This window comes from Centruroides sculpturatus, unplaced genomic scaffold (assembly GCF_000671375.1).
Source record: "Centruroides sculpturatus isolate CEXI.00-Female unplaced genomic scaffold, Cexi_2.0 scaffold928, whole genome shotgun sequence".
In the NCBI taxonomy this organism is placed as follows: domain Eukaryota; kingdom Metazoa; phylum Arthropoda; class Arachnida; order Scorpiones; family Buthidae; genus Centruroides; species Centruroides sculpturatus.
Window position 1 is genome coordinate 339,419 of NW_019385137.1, and position 12,502 is coordinate 351,920.

The 12,502-nt window shown below is 32.1% G+C and overlaps 1 protein-coding gene across 1 annotated transcript in view; it reads left to right on the forward strand.

The window, feature by feature from the left end:
- The window catches only part of LOC111635297 (probable palmitoyltransferase ZDHHC14), a 26,820-nt gene extending 18,337 nt beyond the window's left edge, over nt 1–8,483 (forward strand). Inside the window, exons 2-3 of the mRNA XM_023380227.1 lie at nt 2,057–2,217; nt 8,281–8,483. Coding sequence (XP_023235995.1) covers nt 2,057–2,217; nt 8,281–8,468 — 349 coding nt within the window. The 3' untranslated portion in view covers nt 8,469–8,483. The remainder of the gene's footprint in view (nt 1–2,056; nt 2,218–8,280) is intronic.
- The last annotated feature ends 4,019 nt before the right edge of the window (nt 8,484–12,502 follow it).

Sequence of the window (12,502 nt, forward strand, 5' to 3'; positions counted from 1 at the left end):
GAGCAATTTATACTAATCACAAAATTTCATTTCTTTCTGAAAAAGCCAAAAGGGGGTTTAAAATCGAATATATTCGCGTTTCCTTTCAGGTTCTTCGGAACACAAATAGGGATTCGATATACGTAGTTCAATTAGTCTGTCACATTCAGAATGTAGATGTAGAAGATACTTCACAGCCACACTCCGACACACGTGGACGTGTTGAGTGTAAGTCCGAAGATCACATGTCATCTGTGTGTTTGTTTGTCTTCCTTTCTCTCGCAGTTTTCCAACAGAATATTTTTCCCTTTTCTTTTTTTTTGAAATTTGGAGTGGACTACTCCATTTCCGTTCTGAATCGTAGGAGGATGATGGGGTGTCTGCACAGACGGTGGAAGTTCGTGTGTTCCCCATTTTTTTTTTTTGTAGACATACTTGTTTTCCAGATTGTCAGTCTTCTGAACAAGAGACTGTTATCTGTCATCAGAGTTGATGCAGATTACCACAAATCGAGGTCATGTAGTTCGAAGATGACGATTTCTTTGGATTCTGACTACAATTCTGTTGAAAGTTCGATGTTTCTTGAACCTTTTCTGATGACGATTTCAACCTTTCCTTTTTTGAATATCGTCATTTTCTTCCGAATCGGTTCTTTTGATGGTTGCTTTGGTTGTGACAGACAGTTGTTTTACACGCGTTTGAAAATTGGAGGGATAATTTTCCTCACATTTCGATTATATAAATTACTCAATCTATGACGGATATTTGCGATCGTGTTTCTCTCGCGACAATTTTGGATTCGAAAAACACTTGTGTGAACAGAAATTTCACATTCAAAGTTTACAAAGTTGACATTATTAATAGGTCGCGACATAAAACAAAATCTTTTTTTGCTTTACAAAAAAAAACTGTTTATGTACTAGTTGTTACTGACTCCTCTTCCCCATGATAAGTCTCTTTTACTGGATAAAAGAGTCTACCATTTACAATCTTTGAAGAGTCCGATTGGCGTAGGCGGCGGCAAGCGCTCATGACCCTGGCCTTGGGATAAAGCTTCACTTACTTCCGCACCTGTAACCATCGCGTCAATCGGTAGCGTGATTTTTGATGAGGTCGGGAGAANTGCGCGAATTTCGACCTACTTCCGGAGCCTCACATTAATTCTCATATTCAGGGATCTGTAGATTGAGCCAACATATGTATTAACATATGTCAGCTCAAATATATATGTCTGTCTGTTAAATCTGGAAGCCAATAAGGAATGATGTATAACCTGGGGCTTGTAATTTGTTTAAAATGCCTTTACCATTGGTCAGTAACCTGTATATAGTAGACATTTTATAAGTGACTTGGAGGTTTAACTTCTTTTTTTAGCAATCTTGGTGTATAATCTATGCATTTCTGGTTTGTAAGTGAGAATGAGGTGTTTGTCTTGGTATTCTCTATTTTTGAACGTTTGATAAATGGAACAGCTCTTTACTTGAAAAACTCCTGTAAATGTGGCTAAAAACATCAGTAATTCAGAATAAACATTGTTGGAGTAAGTAAGAAAAGGTATTATTTTGTGCATACCAGTGTTAGTTGAAAAGTTCCAATTTATTAATTAACTTTATGAAACTTCAAAAACTGAATATAATTACTAAAATTAATTCCAAAAAACCTTAAATCCAGTAAAATATAGAATGTTTATTAATGAAACAAATGTTTTCAATGATGTATAATGGCCATCTTCAGGTTATAGACTGGAACATAATAAATGGAACAGAAAGCAAATTTGAAATTATAAGCATTTAAAAAATACAAATTTACCAAGCAAGTCACATGTGCTGGGTCATATTAATAAATATATTAAATATAGAAAATAAGATTTATAAGATTTAAAAATTAACCAAAAATATTAAATACAAAACACTATGTTTAACTTTTTAATCCTGTTTAATAATTATTTGAAATCTTTAAAACTATAATGAAAGAATCTGTAGTTTTCAAATACAAATATTGCAGTTTACTATGTTATGAATATGCTTATATTATAACATGTGTTCTAATTTAAAAGACAATCATTTTTAATTTTTAGCTGTCCCTTCTTGTTAAAAGAAATTGGTGTTGTGATTCCTGTAGTTGGTGCAGTACTCTTTTTATTTGTTATGGCTACATTGCTACGTACTAGTTTTAGTGATCCAGGGGTCATTCCTAGAGCAACTCCTGACGAAGCTGCAGACATCGAAAAACAGATAGGTAAATTTATTATATATTTAAATTATTTTAAAAAAGTTGTTTTAAATTTTATTCTGAATTAAGTATTGGTTTAAAAATTTATTACACTAACATTTATATATATTTTTATACAGTGGTGCTTCAAATACTAAATTTTAAAAAAATTTGCTTCAGAGTTTCAATGATTCTTCAAAGTTTGAAATGTATGTGCAGTCAAAAAATATTCTTGAAACATGAATGTAATCTGTTGTGCACCTAAGTTGTCTATCACTTGCTCTTGCATTTTGCTTATGTTTTCAGTGTTTTTTTTTTCTTTATGTTTGGTGTATTTGGTTATATATATATTGTTATTTGTCAATTTTTTTTAACAATTTCTTCCTGCAATTTTTCTTTGTCTCAACTTTTGCAAGCCCTGCACATTTTGTATTCTTTAGTTCAATATTTTCTGAACAGAACTTTTTAAAATCACATTTAACATATTTGAATTTTAGGAGCATCTTCCTCATATACATTATGAATTTCTTTTACTGTTTGTATGGCATTATATCATTTTTGAATTTCATCAAGCAATGACATGAATTTTTTTTTATCTGAAGACAGTTCAACTTTATTTTATTCAAACAAAATGTGAAGTAAAATATTTAAAATAAGCTTCTAAACAAAGAATATAATCTCACATTACTTTACATTAATTGTGGCATCTGAGAAGTGTGTGGAAGTAAAGTCTAAGAGAAAAGTTGTAATATCAATGATTGAGATGAAAAAAAAACTTATCAACTTATCATAAAACATGAAAGAGTCACAAATGTGGTAGATTAGGCAATCATGTTTAAGATACCATAGTTGGTGTTGACCAGTAAATGAAGCTTTCATATTATTATACAGTATTTACATATTTTATTTATTATTTTGTTTTAATTAATTACTAATTGTGTTATTTTTACTGGAAATTATGTGTATTTACTGTTTTAAGTTTATCATAATGGGTATTATTTAGGTTCTGAGAATGAATAAATTCACTTTCCATTATAGTGTGTGATCAGGTAACGAACATAATCCATTCCAAGACTTTGTTCGTTATCCGAATTGTTCGTTAACTGAATATCAGTTTACCATAGGTTTTTATGGGAATTTGATTAATTCATTCCGGAGACTTGTAAAAATAAAAAAATATATATACTATTTTATTTTTATATTTTTTATTTATTACAAAAAATACATATATATGCAGACTTGCATTTTTATTAGTCATGTTTTTTCCGTTTGTGGGGGTTAAAGAATCTATCCAATGTCGATTGTTTTTCTCTCTTCATGGTTTTTCAGACGTAATTAATAGCATTGTAAGATTTAAAGAATCTGTCCAATGTCGATTGCTTTTCTCTCTTCTTCATGGTTTTTCAGAAGTAATTCATAGCATTGTAATTGTAGATATCCCTAGGCCTATTAACCTCAACCTGGTTTGGATGTCATTCTAAGACCGTCGTTCTGACATCCTCTCACTTCTTCAAAAGATGTTTAATAGCAGATATCGCCATTAATCCTATTTTTCAGAAGAAAACATATGTTGCCAAGTTTCTTGGCGTTCTTCTGTCGTCAGATCAGTTTCAAGTTCCATTATGAGCTCTTCAATGTTCTTTATTTCTCAGATGTGATTTTTGTTACTCCTTTAATTGCTTGAGTCTTCTTGATAATACAGTATCTTTCTTAGATAAGATTGAACTGCGGCTTACTGTAGACCTGTTCAATCCATACTGCCCAGCAATAACAGACATCAGACATCTTCCCACTCTACCTGTGATATTATACTCACCTTTCGAAAATAAAAACCGATGCAAAACTTAATGAGTGCCTGCCCGACAGTCTCGTGAATACTATTAAAAAATTGTTTTTGTCAGAAAAATAAAAAGCTGGAATTACAAGGAGAGTTTCAAAGTTCAGAGGAATACTATCTGATCAGTAAATACTGGGTTGAGTGTTGATGTCGACGTCTCCTGCGCTCCAAAAAGTTTCAAATTATTGTTTGAAGACAAGAGAAGACCAATTGGTATTCATTATTTTACATTGCTGCTTCTTGTGTTTGTTCTGTGAAGTGTTTGTTATCCGATCATGTGTTCGTTGTCCGAACATAAAAATCTTTTGGGAAAGTGTTTGTTATCCGATTTGTTCGTTAACTGATCACCCATTTTATTTCTAATGGGAAAAAATTGATTTGAAATTCAAGCAATTTTAGAATTCTAATGGCCACCTGAACAGAAGTAAATTTGAAGTACTAGTACATGGCACCATTGTGTAAATTTTTTGCTAAAATTTAATGTATGGAAACTCAAATACCTGAAAATAAAGTAGGGTCTTGTTTTATATCAGATTGATAAAAAAAAATTCAGCAATAAGTTGCTTAACTTTTCCAGCAACTTTTAAAGTTATGAAAGAAATTATGATTTTGTCATGTCAGATTTTTATCAGATAAAAGATCATGCTGTGGCTTTTGACCTTGTGCTAGTTAACATCTGCTTTGAGAAGAAAGCGAATCAACTGGTTACTTACATGAGTGGAGGTAGATCCAGCCAGATTGATTTTTCTTGTGCCAGAGGAAACATCTGAGTGAACTGAGAAACAGTAAGGTGTTAAATGGAGAAAGTGTTGCTGCACAACATAGATCTGGTGGATTGACTTTCTTATGGGACATTGTAAGAATTATGTTAGCCAGACTGAACAAAGGATCAAATGGTGGAGATTGAAAGAGGAGGAATTAAGGAAAGAGTTTAAGGTAAGTGTTAAAAGAAATCCAGTTCCTGGATGATGTGCAAACATGGTGGTTGCTGAATAGTAATTGCATTTTGAAAGTTTGAGAAGAGGTTTTGGGAAAAACTTCAGGGAAGAGATCACCAGAAGGAGAGGAACTTTGGTGGTGGAATACTGAGGTACAATTCGTAGTTAAACAAAAGAAGGAGGCAAAAAAAAGATGGGATTTGATGGGAAGGCCTGAAGATAAAGAAACTTACTATTTGGAAAATAAAATGACTAAAAAGGCAGTGGCTATTGCAAAAGCAAAGGCTTTAGAAGAGGCTTATAAAGTTTTCGAAAGGAAAGATGGTGAAAGGTAGTTGATGAGAATTGCCAAAGCAAGAGATAAGGCATCAAAAGATTTTACCTCTATTAAACTGATTAAAGATGATAAAGGAGTGGTATTACAAAATTACGAAAGGGTTCAAGAAAGATGGAAAGTATATTTCAGGAATTTATTGAATGAAGAAAACCCCAGAACTTTATACGAGAATGGAGATGCAAATGAAGGAGTGGTGCAAAATATTAGCAGTGGAGAGTGTGCTTAGGAAAATGAAGATGGGGAAACCAGTAGACACTGATCGGATTTTGGTTGAGGCTTGGAGAGGTTTGGATAAGGAAAGAATTGATATCCTCTGGGACCTTATGAAGAAACTGGCAGCAGGAGAAGATCCCTGATGAATGGAGGAAGAGCATTCTTGTGTTAATCTTTAAAGGTAAAGGCGATTACAGAATTGCAGAGATTACAGAGGTATAAAGATATTGTCCCATACTATGAAGATTTGAGAGAAAATTGTAGAAAGAAAGATTAGGCAGGAATCTGAGATCGGAGAGGAACAGTTTGGCTTTTTGACAGGAAGGAGTACGACTGATGCTATCTTTGCTCTAAAACAGCTGATAGAAAGGCACAGGGAAATGCAGGAAGAATTGCATATAGATCAAGAAAAGGCATATGATAGTGTACCAAGGCAAGAGATGTTTGAGGGAAAAGAATGTTCCAGAAAAATATGCTAGGCTTGTCAAGGAAATGTACGAGGGAGCAGAGACCTGAGTTAAGAGTAGTGTGGGCACTACAGAGGGATTCTTCGTTAATGTTGGTTTGCATCAGAGATCGGCCCATAGCCCTTATTTGTTTGACCTGATAATGGATGGGTTGGTGTGTGACGTGAAGTGTGAGGCTCCATGGAGTATGCTGTTTGCAGATGATATTGTGCTGTGTGAACTTTCCCAAACCAAGGCTGAGAAGAAACTGGAAAATTGGTGGAAAGTTTTGGAAGAAAGGGGCATGAAGATTAGCAGAACTAAAACAGCTTATATGACTCTGAATGGTAGAGATTCATGTAATATTAAAATCCAAAATGCACCGCTCCCTTTTGTTCCATGTTTTAAATATCTTGGGACATTTGTCGAGATGGGAGGAGGATTGAACTCGGAGGTGCAGCATAGAATTCAATGTGGATGGATGAACTGGAGGAAGCTGAGCAGTGTGTTATGCAACAAGAAAGTTAGCCGCAATCTGAAAGGAAAATTGTATAAATCAGTTGTTAGACCTGCAATGATAACATTGCAGGTCTAACAACTGATATGGAGCTGAGACATGGGCAATAACAAGAGCTGAAGAAATAAAGATGGAGGTGGCAGAGATGAGAATGTTGAGATGGATGTGTGGTGTCAAGGAAGGATGGAGTAAGGAATGATTTTATTAGAGGTTCTGTTAATGTGGGCCCTTTGAGCAAAAAGATGCAAGAATGTAGGTTGAGGTGGTTTGTCCACGTAGAGTGAAGAAGTGACAATTATGTTGGAAAGAAGATCAGAAAATTGGTAGTAAAAGGAAAGAGGAAGACCAAAGGTGCATTGGAAAGATAAGGTAGAAGAAGACTTGAACCAGAGGGGACTTAAGAGAGAAGAATCTCTTGATAGGGAGAAATGGAAAAAATGTATTAGAGAAGGAAATGCTGACCCCATATAAACATAGGAAAAGATGAAGATAAAGAAGTAGCCAAATCTTTAATACTATCTCTATCTTTTTGCTTTAGGGATATTACTTTTTAAAAAATTCTAATTTTTTTTGTTACTTGCACTCTGATCTGCTGCTGTTTTTATTTGCATTTGACAACAGTTTATAATTATATATTTATCTTCATAACTGTATACATATAACATAACTTATGTTTCAGTATACACTTAACCTTTAATTTATACAGATGATTAGTTTTGTGTAAATTGGAGATTTATACTATAAATCAAGAGTAGCATTTATATGGGAAATGGAGAAGTTTCAAGATTTCATTTTTTATTAATTATAAAATGAATTTTATTTTCATCTTTTCATTTGTTGTTGTTGTTAAAACAAATATCTTCTTTTTTTGGTTGAAAATATTTTTCATTTCCATTATTAACTCTTTGTGTTGTTTTCTTTTTCTAATTAGCTTACGAATGATGATGATTTTATCTTAAACAATCTTTAATAATGGATTTTATTTCTCTATAGTAAAATCCAATTTAAATAAGTTTATGAAGAAAATTTCTTTACTGCACTACATTTATACATACAATTTAAAGTCCTGATGTATAAAATGAAGAATTCCACTCTTTAAATGAATAAAGTAGGTATGTTGTAACTGCAATGTCATAGTAATTAGAATAGGATTAAACATAATTTTAAAATACCATAAGTTTTTTGTATTTTTCTGATCATGTTAAACCAAAATAATGCTATTCTAATAACTTGTAAATTGAAGGTTAGCTATATAAGCTATATAATAATAATAAATCATAACATCATGCAACAATTACAAGTTATCAAAGAGAAATTTTAAAAATATCCTTTTCACATCACTAGCTGAACTTTATCACATTTGCATTGCCTATTGAAAAACTTTATTTGGAAAATGGGCTATTTTTAAGATATTCATTTAGAGAATTAACAACAAAATGACATTGAAAAGAAAAATATTAAAGATCATCAAATATACATACATTGAATGGCATTTTTGGCAGAGTAGACAGATTTTGCTTGCCAAGTCAGCATTGTGCTTTTTTGCATTTGTCACTACTGAAAAAGATAGTCAAAAAGTTTCCTTCAAAAGTAAAAATGAGAAATAGCAATAAAAACCTAGAAAAAAAATGTGGTATTTATTTATTTTTTAAATCTCAATATTTTAATATATAACTAACTGAAAAACAACAATATTTTCAAAAATGAATTTTGAATAATACATCACTGTATGTAGAAAAAATTTATATAGGTATTGATTTGAATGTTGATAAAATTTAATAATATTAATTTTTTTAATATAGAGGTGCCGAATGGATCTAGTTCACCTACTTATCGGCCCCCGCCCAGAACAAAGGAAATAGTTATAAAAGGACAGACTGTTAAGTTAAAGTACTGTTTTACTTGCAAAATATTTAGGCCTCCAAGGGCATCACATTGTAGTTTGTGTGATAATTGCGTAGGTGAGTATTGCCATATATACAATTATTAATATTAAAATTATAATAACTTATAATAAATGTAAGAAATTTTTATTCATAAAGCAAATACTTCATAAATAAATACTGATCAAAAATATGTTAATAAATTAGCAAATGTCTTAAATTGAAGTATGTTTTTAAATACTGGGTGATAGCATTAAATAAAGCAATTTTAATTACAATTTGAAGAGATAGGTAGCAGTCCAAATACAATCAAATCTGATATGGTGACATTTCAGGACATGGAAAAAAATTACTTTTAAAATATAATTGCACCAAAATGCACCACTCTGGCACTTTTAACATTGTAAGCAACAAACATTTTGTTTGCACAAGACACTTTTTAATATGGTCTCCATTCTAATGGTGTAAGATCTGAAGGAAATGAACAGTGTACAGTGGAACCTTGGTATATGACCTTAATCCATTCCTGGTGTTTAGACCTATACCGAATAGGACGTACACCAAACCAATCTTTCCCATAACAAGTAACATAAAAATGATTAATCCGTTCTAATGTAAAAAAAATGGCTGGCTTTAAACACCTTGCTTTCCTGGCTAGTTCCTGCTTGATTTTTCATGAGATCAGCATATATCTTTTTAGCTTTCTCACAAATAATTGCTTCTGATACGCTGTTGCTAGCACACTGCTTTTCAGTAATCCAAAGCAAAAGCAATTTCTCAACATGATCTAATGTCTTCGATCACTGTTTAGAAATTGATTTAACCTCTTTTGCAATGTTAGCAGATTTAATAATGTCTTTATTTTTCATGATTGTTGATATAGTCGTTCTCGGAATACGGTGTGCAACAGTTAAATCTCGTACATGCATGCCACCTCATATTTCTCAACAATCTCTTTTTTCAGTTCCATTGTGATTCTAGTCAATTTTTTTAGTTTTCTGTCGCTTTTTATTTGCCTTTTTGCGATTCATGATTAATAAAAATAATAAAATGTTACTTACAAATTAAAATCAGAAGAAAGTTATAAACTGTGGCACCGCGAACATCTAGTCTGGTCTAGTACACTGATAGTGCTACTTGTTCATAGATGGCGTGTATAATTGAATTAAGTCGTATACCGAACAAAAGTCATATACCAAGCAAAATTTGTTTTGTCCAAACAGGACTATTCCGAATTGGGCATATTCTAAAGCAGATGTGTACTGAGGTACCACTGTATTCATTGGCAAACCATAGTTGATCTTTTGTGATTCTTATCTCATACTGTATATTTTCTCTCAATGCTTACAAATTTTTGATATGGCCTCAATAAATCAAAGTTATAAGTGTTTCTATAACCAAAAATTGCACAGATTAAGATCCAGAGAATGACATGGCCAGGCAGTAAGAAATGTACAATTATTCACTCTGTAATTGGTAAAATGCTGCAGAAATTGCTGTATACAGCTTTGGATATGTAGAGATACTCCATCTTGTGTGAAAATGGTTGACTCAAGGCATTATTGCTATTTCAGTTGGGATATAACAAAAATGTTAAGCATTTCTCAATATCTCTGGACTGTAACAAAGCATGTTTCAAGCCACATTTATCCTTGGACCATTCTTTCAAGAATGGTCCAAGGATAAATGGACCATTCTTGTGAATTCACTCCAGACCAGTGGTTGCAAACCTTTGACATTATAGATCATTAAACTCAGAATTTTGAATCCCAAGACCACTGTTATGAATTTTTTTTAAATGATACAAACATCTATAGAATAATGAACTATAGAATATTCCATTTTACTTTATTTTAGTTTATTAATATGAAATTAATTTGTTTAATTAAACAAATTAGTGTGAAGTTTGTTGCTTCTTGTTTGAAATAAGTTTATGAATTCTTGGCTCCAGTGATGTCAATTTAATAAGGAGAGCTAATTGTATTTCAAGCAGACAGCAGTTATTAGTTTTTCATTACTGTAACAGATGAGAATGTCTTTTCACATGAATAGGTTGTTGTAAATGGAATTAAACTTATGATGGCTTACACTAGATACTCACTTTTTACAGAGAGCCAAAAATGATGTCTTGATAAAGATGAGTGGAATTTAGCTTTGAGACTGTCCTCAAATGATAGGTTGATTAGGCTTTCTTTTCCTTTCATGTTCAAATTGCTATCTTCAGTTTTCATTGAAAATGGATATATTACCCATATATTGCTATGCCTGGGATACTCTTCATTTGGGTAAAACACCAAAAGATTGTGATCAATCATAAATACTGTTGAACAATGGTTATTAACTCTTACTCTTTCATGTATTCATCAAGATTTGGAATCATTTGCAGATTTTCAGCCAACTGCATTTGGCTCAACAAAATTTATTTTGAAATATTTCCATTTTACATTGCATTGTGAACAACTATTAATAACTGTTTGGAAAAAATAATAGTCCTGTTTTAAGTACATCAAATTGATGATAAAATATGTAAATTAAAAATAATTCCCAAAATAAATTATTTTCCTCAAGAAAATTTTATGTATAAATAAGGCTTTATTTATATCAGTAATATTAACTGTTTATCAACTTTTATAGAAGAAATAAAGTTTGTTAGGAATTACTAAACATATTACAACTAAACTGTTCAACAGCATGCTAGAGGAATCCTACTTCTTGATCGTTATCAGCATTAGCATTCAGAAAACCATATGCACAGTTCTTTGATTGTTTAATTTTGTGAATTTGCTTATTAGGTGTGGCTCATGGTTTGCATCTGAGTAGGGTGGCTATAAGACCTATAAGTAGAACAGCATTGTATTAAACAGTAAAAATGAAAGAAATTAGAAAGATTTGCAAACTAAAGCATAATAAGTGAATTAGTTTTATTGTTAAATTTTGGGCTGTTCCAAGTAGTAAGTCTTCAAGAAAGCTTGATCTATATGAACATGCCATTACAGTATGTTCTTGGATTATAAAAGCCTTTATCCTTTGTTTTACAACATGATACTATATAAGTTATTTATATTTGAAAAATAGAATTGTCTTGGAGTCAAATAATTGTAGTTTTTGCACTTCCTGCATTATATAAACAGTGAAAACTGCTTAGGCGACCATCTGCATTCTATGGGCACCTGTCAAAACGGGCAAAAATTTCTGGCACTGAATAGTTTATACATAATCTTTGTATAAGTTGTCTGTATTAATTAAATAACTATCTGTGTAATGCGACAGTGGGCATTAATTTTTGGTCCAAAACAACATACAACTGTAATAAGTGACCACTTCCGCAAATATATCTGGTCTAAACTATTGTTTGAACCCATCTCAACATTTCCTCCTCCTAATATAATGAATTAGTCTAAACTCTTGTTCGAACCCAACCCGGGCACTTCTCCCACCCTTGAAATTAGGTGCAGGTGTTAATAAATTAGTCTAGCAACAAAGGAAATTCATTTCAGTATGTTGGAAAATGTCCAAAAAACAAAAGAAATGCAAAGTGCTGTTAGAAAATTGTGCTAAAATTATCAGAGAAAGTGAAAATGGTTTATCACAACGGCAATTAGCGGCAAAGTTTAACTGTGGGAAAAGAAATTTATTTTACCATAGACCTACAATATTTTCCTTAGGGGTATAAAATATTGTACACGATACAATTAATTGGCTGATCTCATTGTTTGATAAAATTTATTTTATTTATTTATTATTATTATGTTGGGTTTTGTGAGTTATACTTGGTTCACACCGGTGGCTGTGTACTATGCTGGACCAGAGTCAAGGCATAGCAACCAAAACAAAACTAAAATTAAATAAGTGTGTCAGTGTGTGTGTCTGTATTCAGGAATTTCCTAAAAATATTGCATGTATTCAATATAGTGGCCTTCTGCAGTGTGATGTAGGTATTTCTACTCAATTGTAATGTTCCCAGGCTTTTGTGTAGTGTGTGTAGTATCACACCTGTACAGGAGAGAACGACAGGTACAATAAGCACCCTATCCATCCTCCACAGATGCTTTATTTCCTGGGCGAGTTCTGTGTACTTGCTAATTTTTTCAGTGCATGTGTTTTGTACATTGTGAGTGTTTGGAATGGCTATGTCTATAAT